The sequence below is a fragment of the Scyliorhinus torazame genome, chromosome 2 (assembly GCF_047496885.1).
Source record: "Scyliorhinus torazame isolate Kashiwa2021f chromosome 2, sScyTor2.1, whole genome shotgun sequence".
Lineage (NCBI taxonomy): Eukaryota > Metazoa > Chordata > Chondrichthyes > Carcharhiniformes > Scyliorhinidae > Scyliorhinus > Scyliorhinus torazame.
Window position 1 is genome coordinate 398,088,493 of NC_092708.1, and position 21,412 is coordinate 398,109,904.

The 21,412-nt window shown below is 56.1% G+C and overlaps 1 protein-coding gene across 1 annotated transcript in view; it reads right to left on the reverse strand.

Annotated features, from left to right (window-relative positions):
• Positions 1-21,412, reverse strand: part of LOC140407704 (nesprin-2-like) — a 273,730-nt gene that overhangs the window by 191,014 nt on the left and 61,304 nt on the right. The window contains exons 19-20 of the mRNA XM_072495012.1: positions 3,615-3,777; positions 594-673 (exon numbers count right to left, since the gene is read on the reverse strand). Of these exons, the coding sequence (XP_072351113.1) occupies positions 594-673; positions 3,615-3,777 (243 nt within the window). The remainder of the gene's footprint in view (positions 1-593; positions 674-3,614; positions 3,778-21,412) is intronic.

Consider the following 21,412-nt stretch of genomic DNA (forward strand, 5'->3'; position numbering starts at 1 on the left):
GAGGGAGAGAGCGAGAGGGAGAGAGCGAGAGGGAGAGAGCGAGGAGGGAGAGAGCGAGAGGGAGAGAGCGTGAGGGAGAGAGCGTGAGGGAGAGAGCGTGAGGGAGAGAGCGTGAGGGAGAGAGCGTGAGGGAGAGAGCGTGAGGGAGAGAGCGTGAGGAGAGAGGGAGAGAGCGTGAGGGAGAGAGCGTTGAGGGAGAGAGTGTGAGGGAGAGAGCGTGAGGGAGAGAGCGTGAGGGAGAGAGCGTGAGGGAGAGAGCGTGAGGGAGAGAGCGTGAGGGAGAGAGCGTGAGGGGAGAGAGCGTGAGGGAGAGAGCGAGAGGGAGAGAGCGTGAGGGAGAGAGCGTGAGGGAGAGAGCGTGAGGGAGAGAGCGTGAGGGAGAGAGCGTGAGGGAGAGAGCGTGAGGAGAGAGCGTGAGGGAGAGAGCGTGAGAGACAGAGAGACAGACAGACAGAGAGAGAGAGAGAGACAGAGAGAGAGAACGAGTGACAAGAGACTCCCTTTGCTTTAATAGACTATGGCCTTTTGATAATTGATTGATTTGATTTATTGTCACGTGTACCGAGGTCCATTCCAGACAGGTTATTCCATACATGACAAACATAGGACAAACATGAATACCCAATGTAAATACATAGACACAGGTGTCAGGCGAAGCACACGGAGTGTAGAACTGCTCAGTGGACAAGCGATGTGATTTCCCAGCAGACCCTGGGGTAGGCAGCCGGGAGAGACGTTTCTGGTCAAGGTGCGAAGGCAAGGTGCTCCCAGCTCGCCCTCCTCTCCTCCTCGCCCCCTCGCCCCCCCTCTCCTCCTCGCCCCCTCGCCCCCCTCTCCCCCCTCTCCTCCCCTCGCCCCCGCCTCTCCTCCTCGCCCCCCCTCTCCTCCTCGCCCCCCTCTCCTCCTCGCCCCCCTCTCCCTCCTCGGCCCCCCTCTCCTCCTCGCCCCCCTCTTCCTCCTCGCCCCCCTCTCCTCCTCGCCCCCCTCTCCTCCTCGCCCCCTCGCCCCCCTCTCTCCTCGCCCCCTCGCCCCCCTCTCCTCCTCGCCCCCCTCTCCTCCTCGCCCCCTCGCCCTCTCTCCTCCTCGCCCCCTCTCCTCCTCGCCCCTCTCTCCTCCTCGCCCGCCTCGCCCCCCTCTCCTCCTCGCCCCCTCGCCCCCTCGCCCTCTCTCCTCCTCGCCCCTCTCCTCCTCGCCCCCTCTCTCCTCGCCCCTCTCTCCTCCTCGCCCCTCTCTCCCTCCTCGCCCCTCTCTCCTCCTCGCCCCTCTCTCCTCCTCGCCCCTCTCCTCCTCCGCCCCCTCTTCTCCTCGCCCCCCCCTCCTCCTCGCCCCCCCCTCCCTCCTCGCCCCCCTCTCCTCCTCGCCCCTCTCCTCCTCGCCCCCCTCGCCCCCCCTCTCCTCCTCGCCCCCCCTCTCCTCCTCGCCCCCCTCTCCTCCTCGCCCCCCTCTCCTCCTCGCCCCCCTCTCCTCCTCGCCCCCCTCTCCTCCTCGCCCCCCCTCTCCTCCTCGCCCCCCTCTCCTCCTCGCCCCCCCTCTCCTCCTCGCCCCCTCTCCTCCTCGCCCCCCTCTCCTCCTCGCCCCCCTCTCCTCCTCGCCCCCTCTCCTCCTCGCCCCCCTCTCCTCCTCGCCCCCCTCTCCTCCTCGCCCCTCTCTCCTCCTCGCCCCCCTCTCCTCTCGCCCCCCTCTCCTCCTCGCCCCCCCCCTCCTCCTCGCCCCCCTCTCCTCCTCGCCCCCCTCTCCTCCTCGCCCCCCTCGCCCCCTCTCCTCCTCGCCCCCCTCTCCTCGCCCCCCTCTCCTCCTCACCCCCCCTCTCCCTCCTAATTGACAAGGTGCGCAGGCAGGCTATGTGACCATGGACTGGAGTGCCGGGGGAGGAGTATCAGATCCTGCCCTGTGCCCTCCCTGGGATGAAGCCACACCGCTCCCATCATTGCAGCAACAGTCACACCCCTTCACTATTCGTCCCGACACTTGGCAGCAGGAATCCATTGCAGGGTCACTGGGAGTGCGAGCCCCCTCACTAACCCCGGTTATACAGCTTCTCCCAGGCAGCGCGATGGAGCAGTGGTTAGCCCTGTTGCCTCACGGCGCCGAGGCCCCTGGTTCGATCCCGGCTCTGGGTCACTGTCCGTGTGGAGTTTGCACATTCTCCCAGTGTCTGCGTGGGTTTCACCCCCACAGCCAAAGATGTGCAGGGCAGGTGGATTGGCCACAATAAATTGCCCCATAATTGGATAAAAAATTATTGAATACATAGTTAACATAGAACATGCAGTGCAGAAGGAGGCCATTCGGCCCATCAGGTCGGCACCGACCCACTTAATCCCTCACCTCCATCCTATCCCCATAACCCAGTAACCCCTCCTAACCTATTTGGTCACGAAGGGCAATTTATCACGGCCAATCCACCTAACCTCTAAATACTCTAAATTTATTTTGAAACACACAATAAATAAATAAAGAACTATACCACTTCCCGAAAGCCCCCTCCTGGCCAAACCCCCCCCCAAATCCTCCCCCCTCAATTCCTCCCCCCCCCCCCCCCCAGCCCGCCCCACTCGCATTATCGTTGTTGTGAAAATGATGAAGGGAATTCCCCAACTGGGGGACCCAGGATGTTGGGGCTGAACATTAACACAACTCAAATACAGCTGCTCTTTTTCACAAAATCTGTAACTTTGTCCCACACAATGCTTTTGAAGTTGAGGTGATGAGGGGAGTTGGGGGGGAGAGCGAGGGTGGGCGGGGGAGCGAGGGGTGGGGGGGAGCGCGAGGGGTGGGGGGGTGCAGAGGGGTGGGGGGCTGCGAGGGTGGGGGCTGCGAGGGTGGGCTGCGAGGGGTGGGGGGCTGCGAGGGGTGGGGGGCTGCGAGGGGTGGGGGGGCTGCGAGGGGTGGGGGGGGAGCGAGGGGTGGGGGGAGCGAGGGGCGGGTGCGGGGAGCGAGGGGCGGGGGGGGAGCGAGGGGGCAGGGGGGGAGCGGAGCGAGGCGGGGGGGAGCGAGGGGCGGGGGGGGAGTGAGGGGCGGGGGGGAGCGAGGGGCGGGGGGGTGCGAGGGGCGGGGGGGGAGCGAGGGGCGGGGGGGAGCGAGAGGGCGGGGGGAGCGAGGGGCGGGGGGAGCGAGGGGCGGCGGGGGAGCGAGGGGCGGGAGGGGGGAGCGAGGGGTGAGGGAGTGCGAAGGTGCTACATTTTTGTTGGGGAAGAATATTGAAGAACCTGGAATCAGAGCGACACAGTAGCACAGTGGTTAGCACTGTTGCTTCACAGTACCAGGGTCCCAGTTTCGATTCCGGCTTGGGTCACTGTCTGTGCGGAGTCTGCACGTTCTCCCCGTGTCTGCGTGGGTTTCCTCCGGGCGCTCCGGTTTCCTCCCACAAGTCCCGAAAGACGTGCTGTTAGGTGAATTGGACATTCTGAATTCTCCCTCCGTGTACCCGAACTGGCGCCGGAGTGTGGCGACTAGGGGATTTTTCACAGTAACTTCATTGCAGCGTTAATGTGAGCCTACTTGTGGGAATAATAAAGATTATTATTGTTAAGATGGGCAGGCTGTGATCTCAATGATGGGTTGAACTAGTTGAAGGGACGGAGTGGATTCCAGCTCCTCCTGTCTCCACTCACCTGCTGCTCTGCGAGTCTCTTCTCAATTTCCTGATCGTCACAGATGTTGTAAACCACGGGTTTGGAAAGTTCCGACTCGATGCGAGAGAGCCATGTCCGCAGGCTGCTCATCTCCCTGTCCAGGTACTGCACCGAGCTCAGTGTGCCCTTCAGCTTCTTCACTCTGCCATCAGGGAAAGGACATTTAATGGCAGCGGTCGTGAGGAATGCAACTTCCTGTCACTCAGTAAGCTCCCTGGTTTGAGGTGGGTCTGCGGAGAGAGGTACTGGCATCGACCTGGCGGCACAATTGGCGGTACCTGACCCGCCCGTCTCCGTGCTGGCTCTCACCAACAGCCTCCCAATTAGTCCCCCTCCTTTCCCCATCGCCCTGAAAATTTCTCCGTTTCAATTATTTATCCAAATCCCCTTTTGAAAGTTCCTCCGGAATCGTCTGCACCATCCTTTCAGACAGCAGCTTCCAGATCACAACACCTCGCTGTGTGAAAAACATTCTCCTCAATCTCCCTCGCATTCTTCAAACCTGTGTCCAGGAGTAACTGCCTTAAATCAGAAGGAATAGGAGCACAGAGGCCATTCAGCCCCTCAACCTGCCCACCATTCAATACGTTCCCAACTGATATTCACTCCACCGTACTATCTGCAGTCAGTTCCTCCTTATTAACTCTTATCAAAGACACTCAATTTGAATGCCTCTAAAATCTCCCCTTAACCATCTCTGCTCGCACAGAACCTCAGCCTCTCCAAATAACTGAAGTCCCATTTGAAGTGAGCTCCCCGTCAAAAACTATCAAGTTGCTCCCTTGAAAGCACCAGTCAAACACAACGTTACGGGGCAGCCCGACGGCAGTGGTTAGCACTGCTGTCTCACAGTGCCAGGGACCCGGGTTAGCACTGCTGCCTCACAGTGCCAGGGACCCGGGTTAGCACTGCTGCCTCACAGTGCCAGGGACCTGGGTTAACACTGCTGTCTCACAGTGCCAGTGACCCGGGTGAACACTGCTGTCTCACAAGGCCAGGGACCCGGGTTAACACTGCTGCCTCACAGTGCCAGTGACCCGGGTTAGCACTGCTGCCTCACAGTGCCAGTGACCCGGGTTAGCACTGCTGTCTCAGTGCCAGGGACCCGGGATAACACTGCTGTCTCACAGTGCCAGTGACCCGGGTTAACACTGCTGCCTCACAGTGCCAGTGACCCGGGTTAGCACTGCTGCCTCACAGTGCCAGGGACCCGGGTTAACACTGCTGCCTCACAGTGCCAGTGACCCGGGTGAACACTGCTTTCTCACAGTGCCAGGGACCCGGGTTAACACTGCTGTCTGACAGTGCCAGGGACCCGGGTTAGCACTGCTGTCTCACAGTGCCAGAGACCCGGGTTAACACTGTGTCTCACAGAGCCAGGGACCCGGGTTAGCTCTGCTGTCTCACAGCGCCAGGGACCCGGGTTAGCACTGCTGCCTCACAGTGCCAGGGACACGGGTTAACACTGCTGCCTCACAGTGCCAGTGACCCGGGTTAACACTGCTGTCTCACTGTGCCAGGGACCCGGGTTAGCACTGCTGTCTCACAGTGCCAGGGACCCCGGGTTAGCACTGCTGTCTCACAGTGCCAGTGACCCGGGTTAGCACTGTGTCTCACAGAGCCAGGGACTCGGGTTAGCTCTGCTGTCTCACACTGCTAGAGACCCGGGTTAACACTGCTGTCTCACAGCGCAAGGGACCCGGGTTAACACTGCTGTCTCAGTGCCAGGGACTCGGGTTAACACTGCTGTCTCACAGTGCCAGGGACCCGGGTTAACACTGCTGCCTCACACTGCCAGAGACCCGGGTTAACACTGCTGTCTCACAGTGCCAGAGACCCGGGTTAACACTGCTGTCTCACAGTGCCAGGGACCCGGGGTAACACTGCTGTCTCACAGTGCCAGGGACCCGGGTTAACACTGCTGTCTCAGCGCCAGGGCCCCGGGTTAACACTGCTGCCTCACAGTGCCAGGGACCGGGGTTAACACTGCTGCCTCACAGTGCCAGGGACCCGGGTTAACACTGCTGTCTCACAGTGCCAGGGACCCGGGTTAACACTGCTGTCTCAGCGCCAGGGACCCGGGTTAACACTGCTGTCTCACAGTGCCAGGGACCCGGGTGAACACTGCTGCCTCACAGTGCCAGGGACCGGGGTTAACACTGCTGTCTCTCAGTGCCAGGGACCCGGGTGAACACTGCTCTCTCACAGTGCCAGGGACCCGGGTTAACACTGCTGTCTCACAGCGCCAGGGACCCGGGTGAACACTGCTCTCTCACAGTGCCAGAGATCCGGGTAACACTGCTGTCTCACAGTGCCAGGGACCCGGGTTAACACTGCTGTCTCAGTGCCAGGGACTCGGGTTAGCACTGCTGCCTCACAGCGCCAGGGACCCAGGTTAGCACTGCTGCCTCACAGTGTCAGGGACCCGGGTTAACACTGCTGTCTCACAGTGCTAGGGACCCGGGTTAACACTGCTGTCTCATAGTGCCAGGGACCCGGGTTAACACTGCTGTCTGACAGTGCCAGAGACCCGGGTTAACACTGCTGTCTCACAGTGCCAAAGACCCGAGTTAACACTGCTGTCTCACATTGCCACGGTCCCGGGTTAGCACTGCTGCCTCACAGTGCCAGTGACCCAGGTTAACACTGCTGTCTCACAGCGCCAGTGACCCGGGTTAACACTGCTGCCTCACAGCGCCAGGGACCCAGGTTAGCACTGCTGCCTCACAGTGCCAGGGACCCAGGTTAGCACTGCTGCCTCACAGTGCCAGGGACCCGGGTTAACCCTGCTGTCTCACAGAGCCAGGGACCCATGTTAGCACTGCTGCCTCACAGCGCCAGTGACCCGGGTTAACACTGCTGCCTCACAGCGCCAGGGACCCGGGTTAACACTGCTGTCTCACAGAGCCAGGGACCCAGGTTAACACTGCTGTCTCACAGAGCCAGGGACCCGGGTTAACACTGCTGTCTCACAGTGCCAGGGACCCGGGTTAACACTGCTGTCTCTGCGCCTGGGACCCGGGTTAACACTGCTGCCTCACAGTGCCAGGGACCCGGGTTAACACTGCTGTCTGACAGTGCCAGAGACATGGGTTAACACTGCTATCTCACAGTGCCAGGGACCCGGGTTAACACTGCTGTCTCACAGCGCCAGGGACCCGGGTTAACACTGCTGTCTCACAGTGCCAGGAACCCGGGTTAACACTGCTGTCTCACAGTGCCAGTGACCCGGCTTAGCACTGCTGTCTCTGCGCCTGGGACCCGGGTTAACACTGCTGCCTCACAGTGCCAGGGACCCGGGTTAACACTGCTGTCTGACAGTGCCAGAGACATGGGTTAACACTGCTATCTCACAGTGCCAGGGGCCCGGGTTAACACTGCTGTCTCTGCGCCTGGGACCCGGGTTAACACTGCTGCCTCACAGTGCCAGGGACCCGGGTTAACACTGCTGTCTGACAGTGCCAGAGACATGGGTTAACACTGCTATCTCACAGTGCCAGGGACCCGGGTTAACACTGCTGTCTCACAGCGCCAGGGACCCGGGTTAACACTGCTGTCTCACAGAGCCAGGGACCCGGGTTAACACTGCTGTCTCAGCGCCAGGGACCCGGGTTAACACTGCTGTCTCACAGTGCCAGGGACCCGGTTTAACACTGCTGTCTCACAGTGCCAGGGACCCGGGTTAACACTGCTGTCTGACAGTGCCAGAGACCCGGGTTAACACTGCTGTCTCACAGTGCCACGGTCCCGGGTTAGCACTGCTGCCTCACAGCGCCAGGGACCCGGGTTAACACTGCTGTCTCACAGAGCCAGGGACCCATGTTAGCACTGCTGCCTCACAGCGCCAGGGACCCGGGTTAACACTGCTGTCTCACAGAGCCAGGGACCCATGTTAGCACTGCTGCCTCACAGCGCCAGTGACCCGGGTTAACACTGCTGCCTCACAGCGCCAGGGACCCGGGTTAACACTGCTGTCTCACAGAGCCAGGACCCCAGGTTCAATTCTGGCCTTGGGTCACTGTCTGTGCAGAGTCTGCACGTTCACCCAGTGTGTGCGTGGGTTTCCTCCGGGTGCTCCGGTTTCCTCCCACAGTCCAGAGATGTGCAGGTTAGGTGGGGTTAAGGGGATGGGGCGGGGTGCAGACTCAATGGGCCGAATGGCCTCTTTGTGCATGGTAGGGATTCTATGAATTCCTTTGTATCATTCTGATAAATCTCCTTTGCACCCTTTACGTGACATCCTCCATTGGCCCAGGATTGGAGAGAGTGGTCGAGCTGCGGCAGGGGGTGATCCTCTGCTATGTGTTAGCAAACAGTCCCAGGCATGTAGGGTGATGGGATCGTGATCAGGAGTGTGAACCCTGGCTGAGTTTTCACCTTCCCCCCTCTCACCTGGCCAGTGACACAGTGAGCAACTGGTCAGAGAAACTAACTGAGTGGGCAACAGAGCGGGGGCTACGTCTCAGTACCTGAGCAGGTGTAAATGTGCTTCAGCGTTGTAGCCAGGGCTGCCTCGACCTGTTTAACCGGCGGTGCCGTGGGGACTCCGATAGGGATCAGCATTGTTCATCTTGAACAGTGTCAGCGACAGGTCCGAAGGCAGCATTCCTAACTCGGAGTTAGGAGGCTGTGGGTTGAAGATTCCCTCCCAAGGCAGGGGCACGGAACTCCAGGGGCACTGCTGTCAGCGTGCTGCATGTGGAGATGTTGTCTACAGCATGTCAAACCAGAGCTCCATCTGCCCCTCAGTGAAAGAGAAAAGATCCAACCACACTACTGCAAAGAGCAGGGGATTCTCGCAGCGTCAAGGACAATATTTATCCCTCAATCGCAGCCAGCTCCTCCCATTCACACACACACACAGTCTTACCTATTAACCCACATCCACTTTTCTGAAAGCCTGCAATTTAGAAATCCCCCCCCCCCCCCCCCCCCTCCCCTCCGCCTGCTTCCCCCCGCCCCCGCACAGCCCTGTGAACATACATGTTCACACAGTCAGCCTCATGCTCAGCAGATCATCCAGCAATATCGCCCCAGCGGAAAATCCCAGGTTCACCCACAACCCGACTTCCTGTTTGAAACCCAAGTCAGCCGGACAGTGAATCCAAACAAACACAATGCGCATCACTGGATAAACGCTTTGACAAAGAGTCACCGGACTCGAAACGTTCGCTCTTTTCTCTCCCTACAGATGCTGCCAGACTTGCTGAGATTTTCCAGCATTTTCTCTTTCGTTTCACAATACAGATCGCACCGTGCTTTATTCCAATGTTCCTGCAGACACTCGGCGGGCCCTCCCCACTCCCGGTATATTCCGCACAGCTCGAACTGGAATCCCCCACCCAGAAATGACCTTTCCAATCGATGCTTTCATCAGCACACAGACTGAGCTCAGGAGCAGTGGACACAATGACAATCAAATCAAAACCACTTTGTTCACATCCTTTATGGAGCAGACTGTGCAGTAAACACCCACACCCACTCACCCACACACCCACCCACTCACACACACACACACCCACACACACACACACACACACACTCACACACACACACACCCACTCACACACACACCCACTCACACACACACACACACACCCACTCACACACACACACACTCACCCACACACCCACCCACACACACACACCCACTCACACACACACCCACCCACACCCACTCACCCACACCCACTCACCCACACCCACTCACCCACACCCACGCCCACTCACACACACACCCACCCACACACACCCACCCACCCACCCACACACCCACTCACACACTCACACACACCCACACCCACACACACCCACCCACTCACACACACACCCACACCCACTCACACACACACCCACTCACCCACACACACCCACACACCCACACACACACACTCACACACACACACCCACACACACACTCACACCCACACCCACCCACACTCACACACACCCACACACCCACACCCACACACACACACCCACCCACACTCACACACACCCCACACACCCACACCCACACACCCACCCACACACACTCACACTCACACACCCACACACACACACACACCCACCCACACCCACTCACACACCCACACACACCCACACACACTCACACACACCCACACACACCCACTCACACACACCCACACCCACTCACCCACACCCACTCACCCACACCCACCCACACACCCACTCACACACACCCACACCCACACCCACACCCACCCACACCCACCCCCACACACACACCCACCCACACCCACCCACCCCCACACACACCCGTATACAAATACACAGACACATGCAGACATGTATAAAACAGCACAGCTGAATCGCAATCTCTGTGCAATGAACTGATCCAGTCCTGGCAATATGAAGCGATATTGGTACAAAACACACAGCTTACTGTTAAATGCAGGATCCACAGCTTCACAGGACCAGCCTGGGCACTGGGCTCAAACAGAACCAGCGAGCAGGAGCTACCTGCCCGAGGAAACAGCAGCAGCCTGCATCTCCAAGGTGAGTGCAAGGGAGAGAGAGAGAGAGAGAAAGGGAGGCCTCGCCTGTAAAGCAGGCTCTACCCTCTAATCTGCGCACACACACATGCAACACTGCACAAGGCAAATGATTCTGCCCCCAACCCCCCCTCCTCTCCCCTCCCCCCCCCCCCCCCTCCTCTCCCCTCCCCTTCCCCTCTCAGGTTTCACTAGAATTTCAAAGGGTACCAGATCCCAATTGGCATTGTAACTGTGATGGGGGTCTTCGAATCACCGACAAAAACATTTGTAAACAGACAGATGACAGCCAGTCGCCAATGGCCGGGACAATGAATAGATTTGACTGGCTGCGTACAGCACCAGGGCCCCAGATTAAAGCAATTTCTAAAAGCAAACAGCTGATGGCAGCAACTGTCAGTCACGCGTCCCTGCACACGCTAACACAATTTCACTCCATCGATACAAACAACAGACCCCCCTGCACACGCTAACACAATTTCACTCCATCGACAAACACAGCAGATCCCCCCTGCGCACGCTAACACAATTTCAGATCCCCCTGCACACGCTAACACAATTTCAGATCCCCCTGCACACGCTAACACAATTTCAGATCCCCCCTGCACACGCTAACACAATTTCACTCCATCGACAAACACAGCAGATCCCCCTGCACACGCTAACACAATTTCAGATCCCCCCTGCACACGCTAACATTATTTCAGATCCCCCCTGCACACGCTAACACAATTTCAGATCCCCCCTGCACACACTAACAGTATTTCAGACCCCCCCTGCACACGTTAACACAATTTCACTCCATCGATACAAACAACAGATCCCCCTGCACACGCTAACACAATTTCACTCCAACAACAAACACAGCAGATCCCCCTGCACACGCTAACACAATTTCACTCCATCGTTACAAACAACAGATCCCCCTGCACACGCTAACACAATTTCACTCCATCGATACACACAGCAGACCCCCCTGCACACGCTAACACTATTACAGATCCCCCTGCACACGCTAACATTATTTCAGATCCCCCCTGCACACGCTAACACAATTTCAGATTCCACCTGCACACGCTAACACAATTTCAGATCCCCCCTGCACACGCTAACACAATTTCAGATTCCACCTGCACACGCTAACACAATTTCAGATCCCCCTGCACACACTAACACGATTTCAGATCCCCCCTGCACACGCTAACACAATTTCAGATTCCACCTGCACACGCTAACACAATTTCAGATCCCCCTGCACACGCTAACACGATTTCAGATCCCCCCTGCACACGCTAACACAATTTCAGATTCCACCTGCACACGCTAACACAATTTCAGATCCCCCTGCACACGCTAACACGATTTCAGATCCCCCCTGCACACGCTAACACTATTTCAGATCCCCCCTGCACACGCTAACACTATTTCAGATCCCCCCTGCACACGCTAACACTATTTCAGATTCCACCTGCACATGCTAACACTATTTCAGATCCCCCTGCACACTCTAACACTATTTCGATCCCCCTGCACACGCTAACGCTATTTCCGCTCCACCTGCACACGCTAACACTATTTCAGATTCCACCCTGCACACGCTAACACAATTTCACTCCATCGATAAACACAGCAGATCCCCCCTGCACATGCTAACACTATTTCAGATCCCCCTGCACACGCTAACACTATTTCAGATCCCCCTGCACATGCTAACACTATTTCAGATTCCACCTACACACGCTAACACAATTTCAGATCCCCCTGCACACGCTAACACTATTTCCGCTCACCCTGCACACACTAACACTATTTCCGATTCCACCTGCACACGCTAACACTATTTCAGATCCCCCAGCACACGCTAACACAATTTCAGATCCCCCCTGCACACGCTAACACAATTTCACTCCATCGATAAACACAGCAGATCCCCCCAGCACATGCTAACACTATTTCAGATCCCCCTGCACACGCTAACACTATTTCAGATCCCCCCAGCACACGCTAACACTATTTCAGATCCCCTTGCACACGCTAACACTATTTCAGATCCCCCTGCACACGCTAACACTATTTCAGATCCCCTGCACATGCTAACACTATTTCAGACCCCCCCTGCACACGTAAACACAATTTCACTCCATTGATACACACAGCAGACCCCCCCTGCACACGCTAACACTATTTCAGATCCCCCTGCACACGCTAACATTATTTCAGATCCCCCTGCACACGCTAACGCTATTTCAGATCCCCCTGCACATGCTAACACTATTTCAGATCCCCCTGCACACGCTAACACTATTTCAGATCCCCCTGCACACACTAACACTATTTCAGATCCCCCCTGCACACACTAACACTATTTCAGATCCCCCTGCACACGCTAACACTATTTCAGATCCCCCCTGCACACGCTAACACTATTACAGATCCCCCTGTACACGCAAACACTATTTCAGATCCCCTGCACATGCTAACACTATTTCAGATCCCCCCTGCACACGATAACACTATTTCAGATCCCCCTGCACACGCTAACATTATTTCAGATCCCCCTGCACACGCTAACACTATTTCAGATCCCCCCCTGCACACGCTAACACTATTTCAGATCCCCCTGCACACGCTAACACTATTTCAGATCCCCCGGCACACGATAACACTATTACAGATCCCCCTGTACACGCAAACACTATTTCAGATCCCCCTGCACACGCTAACACTATTTCAGACCCCCCCCCGCACACGCAAACACAATTTCGCTCCATCGATACACACAGCATATCCCCCCTGCACACGCTCACACTATTACAGATCCCCCTGTACACGCAAACACTATTTCAGATCCCCCTGCACATGCTAACACTATTTCAGATCCCCCCTGCACACGATAACACTATTTCAGATCCCCCTGCACACGCTAACATTATTTCAGATCCCCTGCACACGCTAACACTATTTCAGATCCCCCTGCACATGCTAACACTATTTCAGATCCCCCTGCACACGTTAACACTATTTCACTCCATCAATACACACAGCAGATCCCCCCTGCACACGCTAACACTATTTCAGATCCCCCTGCACACGTTAATACTATTTCACTCCATCAATACACAGCAGATCCCCCCTGCACACGCAAACACTATTTCAGATCACCCTGCACATGCTAACACTATTTCAGATCCCCCCTGCACACGCCAACACTATTTCAGATCCCCCTGCACATGCTAACACTATTTCAGATCCCCCTGCACATGCTAACATTATTTCAGATCCCCCCTGCACACGCTAACACTATTTCAGATCCCCCCTGCACACGCTAACAGTATTTCAGATCCCCCTGCACACGCTAACATTATTTCACTCCATCGATACACACAGCAGATCCCCCCTGCACACGCTAACACTATTTCAGATCCCCCTGCACACGTTTACACTATTTCAGTGTGTGTGTGTGTGTGTGTGTAGGTGGGTGTGTGTGTAGGTGTGTGTGTGTGTGTGTGTAGGTGTGTGTAGATGTGTAGGTGGGTGTGTGTGTGTAGGTGGGTGTGTGTGTGTGTGTAGGTGTATAGGTGTGTGTGTGTGTAGGTGGGTGTGTGTGTGTAGGTGGGTGTGTGTGTGTATGTGTAGGCTGGTGTGTGTGTAGGTGTGTAGGTGGGTATGGGTGTGCGTGTGTCTGTGTAGGTGTGTAGGCGGGTGTGTGTGTAGGTGTGTAGGTGTGTGTGTGTGTGTAGGTGTCTGCGTGTGTCTGTGTAGGTGTGTAGGCGGGTGTGTGTAGGTGTGTAGGTGTGTGTGGGTGTGTGTGGGTGTGTGTGGGTGTGTGTAGGTGTGTGTAGGTGGGTGTGGTTTTGTGTGGGTGGGTGTGGGTGTGTGTAGGTGGGTGTGGGTGTATGTAGGTGGGTGTGGGTGTGTGTAGGTGGGTGCGTGTGTCTGTGTAGGTGTGTAGCCGGGTGTGTGTGTAGGTGTGTAGGTGTGTGTGTGTGTAGGTATGTCGGTGGGTGTGTGTGTGTGTGGGTGTGTGTGGGTGTATGTAGGTGTGTGTGGGTGGGTGTGGGTGGGTGTGGGTGGGTGTGGGTGGGTGTGGGTGGGTGTGGGTGGGTGTGGGTGGGTGTGGGTGGATGTGGGTGGGTGTGGGTGGGTGTGTGTAGGTGGGTGCGTGTGTGTAGGTGGGTGCGTGTGTGTAGGTGTGTGCGTGTGCGCGCGCATTTGCAATTCTCCAGGTCTCCGGCACTATCTCCATATCGAAGGAGGATTGAACATTGGGATCAGAGAGTCTGGAACCTCCACCGGTCTCCCCTCAGAAACCCAACAAACATCCCATCCGGACCAGGAGACTTATCCACTTCGAGCACTGCCAACATTTTAGCTCCCTCCTCTTTACCAGTGTTTATTCTCTCCGATATCATTCCTGCCGCCTCCTTTAGTGTTCGATCAACAGTAACCCTGTCTCGAGTGAAGATGCTGAATTCTCATTTAATACCTCAGCATGTCCTCTGCCTCCACAAAAAGATCTTATTTGGTCCTAATCAGCCCACCTTTCTCGGACAGTGGAGAAGGAGGCCATTCGGCCCATTGAGTCTACACCCACCCTCCAAAAGAGCCCCCTACCTAGGGCCACTCCCCTGCCCTATCCCCGTTACCCTGCACATTTATCACGGCCAATCCACCCAACCTGCACATCTTTGGACTGTGGGAGGAAACCGGAGCACCCGGAGGAAACCCACGCACACACGGGGAGAACGTGCAGGCTCCGCACAGACAGTGACCCAGCGGGGAATCGAACCTGGGGCCCTGGCAATGAGGGGCAGCTGTGATGACCACTGTGCCACCCGGGTCCCTGGTGCCACGAGGCAGCTGTGCTAACCACTGTGCCGCCCTGTTATCTGCTAATCTATTCTCATGCTCTCTTCTTGACCCTCTTCCCTTCATCTCCCCGGTATTTTCTGTATTCAGCTCGGTTCTGGACTGTAATATGACCCTGACATGCCAGAGGCCTCCTTTTCCAGTTTAGTTTTAATCCTGATATCTTTAATCAGTCAGGCAGCTCCAGCTTTCTGCTCCTGTCCCTCCTCATGGTAACGTGTTCACGCTTTACTCAAACCATCTCTTTTGTGGAAGACTCCTATTGTTCAATGAATATTTTACTCACCACTTTTTGATTCCAATTCACCTGAGCCAAGACCATTTTCAACTCAATGAAATTAGCTCTCTCCGGATACGTATTATTCTGCTCGATTGCACCATTTCAGAATCACTAATTCTGATCAGATTATGATCACTGTTGCCCAAACGCTCTCCCAGTAAAACCGGCTCCACTTCATCCACATCATTTCCCAGAACTCAATCCAAAGACTCCTTCAGCACGGTAGCTCAGAGGCTAGCACTGTTGCTTCACAGCGCCAGGGCCCCAGGTTCGATTCCCAGCTTGGGTCACTGTCTGTGCGGAGTCTGCATGTTCTCCCCGTGTGTGCGTGGGTTTCCTCCGGGTGCTCTGGTTTCCTCCCACAGTCCAAAGACGTGCAGGTTAGGTGGATTGGCCATGATAAATTGCCCTTAGTGTCCAAAATTGCCCTTAGTGTCCAAAAAGGTTAGGTGGGGTTACTGGGTTAAGGGGATAGGGTTGAGGTGTGGGCTTGGGTAGGATGCTCTTTCCAAGAGCCGGTGCAGACTCGATGGGCCGAATGGCCTCCTTCTGCACTGTGGATTCTATGAAGATTCTATGATTAAGGTGGAAACACCCTGATCAAGAAAGTTCTCTTTTATACAGATCAGAATTCCTGCTCTTCTTTGCCCTGGACACTGTCGTTATCCCAGTCTATGTCAGCCCTGGACACTGTCGCTATCCCAGTCTATGTCAGCCCTGGACACTGTCGCTATCCCAGTCTATGTCAGCCCTGGACACTGTCGTTATCCCAGTCTATGTCAGCCCTGGACAGTGTCGCTATCCCAGTCTATGTCAGCCCTGGACACTGTCGCTATCCCAGTCTATGTCAGCCCTGGACACTGTCGCTATCCCAGTCTATGTCAGCCCTGGACACTGTCGCTATCCCAGTCTATGTCAGCCCTGGACACTGTCGCTATCCCAGTCTATGTCAGCCCTGGACACTGTCGCTATCCCAGTCTGTGTCAGCCCTGGACACTGTCGCTATCCCAGTCTATGTCAGCCCTGGACACTGTCGCTATCCCAGTCTATGTCAGCCCTGGACACTGTCGCTATCCCAGTCTATGTCAGCCCTGGACACTGTCGCTATCCCAGTCTATGTCAGCCCTGGACACTGTCGCTATCCCAGTCTATGTCAGCCCTGGACACTGTCGCTATCCCAGTCTATGTCAGCCCTGGACACTGTCGCTATCCCAGTCTATGTCAGCCCTGGACACTGTCACTATCCCAGTCTATGTCAGCCCTGGACACTGTCGTTATCCCAGTCTATGTCAGCCCTGGACACTGTCGCTATCCCAGTCTATGTCAGCCCTGGACACTGTCGCTATCCCAGTCTATGTCAGCCCTGGACACTGTCGCTATCCCAGTCTATGTCAGCCCTGGACGGTGTCGCTATCCCAGTCTATGTCAGCCCTGGACACTGTCGCTATCCCAGTCTATGTCAGCCCTGGACACTGTCGCTATCCCAGTCTATGTCAGCCCTGGACACTGTCGCTATCCCAGTCTATGTCAGCCCTGGACACTGTCGCTATCCCAGTCTATGTCAGCCCTGGACACTGTCGCTATCCCAGTCTATGTCAGCCCTGGACACTGTCGTTATCCCAGTCTATGTCAGCCCTGGACACTGTCGCTATCCCAGTCTATGTCAGCCCTGGACAGTGTCGCTATCCCAGTCTATGTCAGCCCTGGACACTGTCGCTATCCCAGTCTATGTCAGCCCTGGACACTGTCGCTATCCCAGTCTATGTCAGCCCTGGACACTGTCGTTATCCCAGTCTATGTCAGCCCTGGACAGTGTCGCTATCCCAGTCTATGTCAGCCCTGGACACTGTCGTTATCCCAGTCTATGTCAGCCCTGGACACTGTCGCTATCCCAGTCTATGTCAGCCCTGGACGGTGTCGCTATCCCAGTCTATGTGTAGCCTGGACACTGTTGCTATCCCAGTCTATGTCAGCCCTGGACACTGTCGCTATCCCAGTCTATGTCAGCCCTGGACACTGTCGCTATCCCAGTCTATGTCAGCCCTGGACACTGTCGTTATCCCAGTCTATGTCAGCCCTGGACACTGTCGCTATCCCAGTCTATGTCAGCCCTGGACACTGTCGCTATCCCAGTCTATGTCAGCCCTGGACACTGTCGCTATCCCAGTCTATGTCAGCCCTGGACACTGTCGCTATCCCAGTCTATGTCAGCCCTGGACACTGTCGCTATCCCAGTCTATGTCAGCCCTGGACACTGTCGTTATCCCAGTCTATGTCAGCCCTGGACAGTGTCGCTATCCCAGTCTATGTCAGCCCTGGACACTGTCGCTATCCCAGTCTATGTCAGCCCTGGACACTGTCGCTATCCCAGTCTATGTAAGCCCTGGACACTGTCGCTATCCCAGTCTATGTCAGCCCTGGACACTGTCGCTATCCCAGTCTATGTCAGCCCTGGACACTGTCGCTATCCCAGTCTATGTCAGCCCTGGACACTGTCGCTATCCCAGTCTATGTCAGCCCTGGACACTGTCGCTATCCCAGTCTATGTCAGCCCTGGACACTGTCGATATCCCAGTCTATGTCAGCCCTGGACACTGTCGCTATCTCAGTCTATGTCAGCCCTGGACACTGTCGCTATCCCAGTCTATGTCAGCCCTGGACACTGTCGCTATCCCAGTCTATGTCAGCCCTGGACACTGTCGCTATCCCAGTCTATGTCAGCCCTGGACACTGTCACTATCCCAGTCTATGTCAGCCCTGGACACTGTCGTTATCCCAGTCTATGTCAGCCCTGGACACTGTCGCTATCCCAGTCTATGTCAGCCCTGGACACTGTCGCTATCCCAGTCTATGTCAGCCCTGGACACTGTCGCTATCCCAGTCTATGTCAGCCCTGGACGGTGTCGCTATCCCAGTCTATGTCAGCCCTGGACACTGTCGCTATCCCAGTCTATGTCAGCCCTGGACACTGTCGCTATCCCAGTCTATGTCAGCCCTGGACACTGTCGCTATCCCAGTCTATGTCAGCCCTGGACGGTGTCGCTATCCCAGTCTATGTCAGCCCTGGACACTGTCGCTATCCCAGTCTATGTCAGCCCTGGACAGTGTCGCTATCCCAGTCTATGTCAGCCCTGGACACTGTCGCTATCCCAGTCTATGTCAGCCCTGGACACTGTCGTTATCCCAGTCTATGTCAGCCCTGGACACTGTCGCTATCCCAGTCTATGTCAGCCCTGGACAGTGTCGCTATCCCAGTCTATGTCAGCCCTGGACACTGTCGCTATCCCAGTCTATGTCAGCCCTGGACACTGTCGCTATCCCAGTCTATGTCAGCCCTGGACACTGTCGCTATCCCAGTCTATGTCAGCCCTGGACGATCTCGCTATCCCAGTCTATGTCAGCCCTGGACACTGTCGCTATCCCAGTCTATGTCAGCCCTGGACACTGTCGCTATCCCAGTCTATGTCAGCCCTGGACACTGTCGCTATCCCAGTCTATGTCAGCCCTGGACACTGTCGTTATCCCAGTCTATGTGAGCCCTGGACACTGTCGCTATCCCAGTCTATGTCAGCCCTGGACACTGTCGCTATCCCAGTCTATGTCAGCCCTGGACACTGTCGCTATCCCAGTCTATGTCAGCCCTGGACACTGTCGCTATCCCAGTCTATGTCAGCCCTGGACACTGTCGCTATCCCAGTCTATGTCAGCCCTGGACACTGTCGCTATCCCAGTCTATGTCAGCCCTGGACACTGTCGCTATCCCAGTCTATGTCAGCCCTGGACACTGTCGCTATCCCAGTCTATGTCAGCCCTGGACAGTGTCGCTATCCCAGTCTATGTCAGCCCTGGACACTGTCGTTATCCCAGTCTATGTCAGCCCTGGACACTGTCGCTATCCCAGTCTATGTCAGCCCTGGACGGTGTCGCTATCCCAGTCTATGTGTAGCCTGGACACTGTTGCTATCCCAGTCTATGTCAGCCCTGGACACTGTCGCTATCCCAGTCTATGTCAGCCCTGGACACTGTCGCTATCCCAGTCTATGTCAGCCCTGGACACTGTCGCTATCCCAGTCTATGTCAGCCCTGGACACTGTCGCTATCCCAGTCTATGTCAGCCCTGGACACTGTCGCTATCCCAGTCTATGTCAGCCCTGGACACTGTCGTTATCCCAGTCTATGTCAGCCCTGGACAGTGTCGCTATCCCAGTCTATGTCAGCCCTGGACACTGTCGTTATCCCAGTCTATGTCAGCCCTGGACACTGTCGCTATCCCAGTCTATGTCAGCCCTGGACGGTGTCGCTATCCCAGTCTATGTGTAGCCTGGACACTGTTGCTATCCCAGTCTATGTCAGCCCTGGACACTGTCGCTATCCCAGTCTATGTCAGCCCTGGACACTGTCGCTATCCCAGTCTATGTCAGCCCTGGACACTGTCGTTATCCCAGTCTATGTCAGCCCTGGACACTGTCGCTATCCCAGTCTATGTCAGCCCTGGACACTGTCGCTATCCCAGTCTATGTCAGCCCTGGACACTGTCGCTATCCCAGTCTATGTCAGCCCTGGACACTGTCGCTATCCCAGTCTATGTCAGCCCTGGACACTGTCGCTATCCCAGTCTATGTCAGCCCTGGACACTGTCGTTATCCCAGTCTATGTCAGCCCTGGACAGTGTCGCTATCCCAGTCTATGTCAGCCCTGGACACTGTCGCTATCCCAGTCTATGTCAGCCCTGGACACTGTCGCTATCCCAGTCTATGTAAGCCCTGGACACTGTCGCTATCCCAGTCTATGTCAGCCCTGGACACTGTCGCTATCCCAGTCTATGTCAGCCCTGGACACTGTCGCTATCCCAGTCTATGTCAGCCCTGGACACTGTCGCTATCCCAGTCTATGTCAGCCCTGGACACTGTCGCTATCCCAGTCTATGTCAGCCCTGGACACTGTCGATATCCCAGTCTATGTCAGCCCTGGACACTGTCGCTATCTCAGTCTATGTCAGCCCTGGACACTGTCGATATCCCAGTCTATGTCAGCCCTGGACACTGTCGTTATCCCAGTCTATGTCAGCCCTGGACACTGTCGCTATCCCAGTCTATGTCAGCCCTGGACACTGTCGCTATCCCAGTCTATGTCAGCCCTGGACACTGTCGTTATCCCAGTCTATGTCAGCCCTGGACACTGTCGCTATCCCAGTATGTCAGCCCTGGACACTGTCGCTATCCCAGTCTATGTCAGCCCTGGACACTGTCGCTATCCCAGTCTATGTCAGCCCTGGACACTGTCGCTATCCCAGTCTATGTCAGCCCTGGACACTGTCGCTATCCCAGTCTATGTCAGCCCTGGACACAGTCGCTATCCCAGTCTATGTCAGCCCTGGACACTGTCGCTATCCCAGTCTATGTCAGCCCTGGACACTGTCGCTATCCCAGTCTATGTCAGCCCTGGACACTGTCGCTATCCCAGTCTATGTCAGCCCTGGACACTGTCGCTATCCCAGTATGTCAGCCCTGGACACTGTCGCTATCCCAGTCTATGTCAGCCCTGGACACTGTCGCTATCCCAGTCTATGTCAGCCCTGGACACTGTCTCTATCCCAGTCTATGTCAGCCCTGGACACTGTCGCTATCCCAGTCTATGTCAGCCCTGGACACTGTCGCTATCCCAGTCTATGTCAGCCCTGGACACTGTCGCTATCCCAGTCTATGTCAGCCCTGGACACTGTCGCTATCCCAGTCTATGTCAGCCCTGGACAGTGTCGCTATCCCAGTCTATGTCAGCCCTGGACACTGTCGTTATCCCAGTCTATGTCAGCCCTGGACACTGTCGTTATCCCAGTCTATGTCAGCACTGGACACTGTCGCTATCCCAGTCTATGTCAGCCCTGGACACTGTCGCTATCCCAGTCTATGTCAGCCCTGGACACTGTCGCTATCCCAGTCTATGTCAGCCCTGTCATGATATTCAAACACACACATCATGATAGACACACCAACAGACAAATCAGAACACACACCACCACAACCAATCACAGAAAGATATAAATGCACAAACACGACACCTGGTGGTCAGTATTAGCTGGAGAGGAGGACCAGGACAGACCTGCTACACGACAC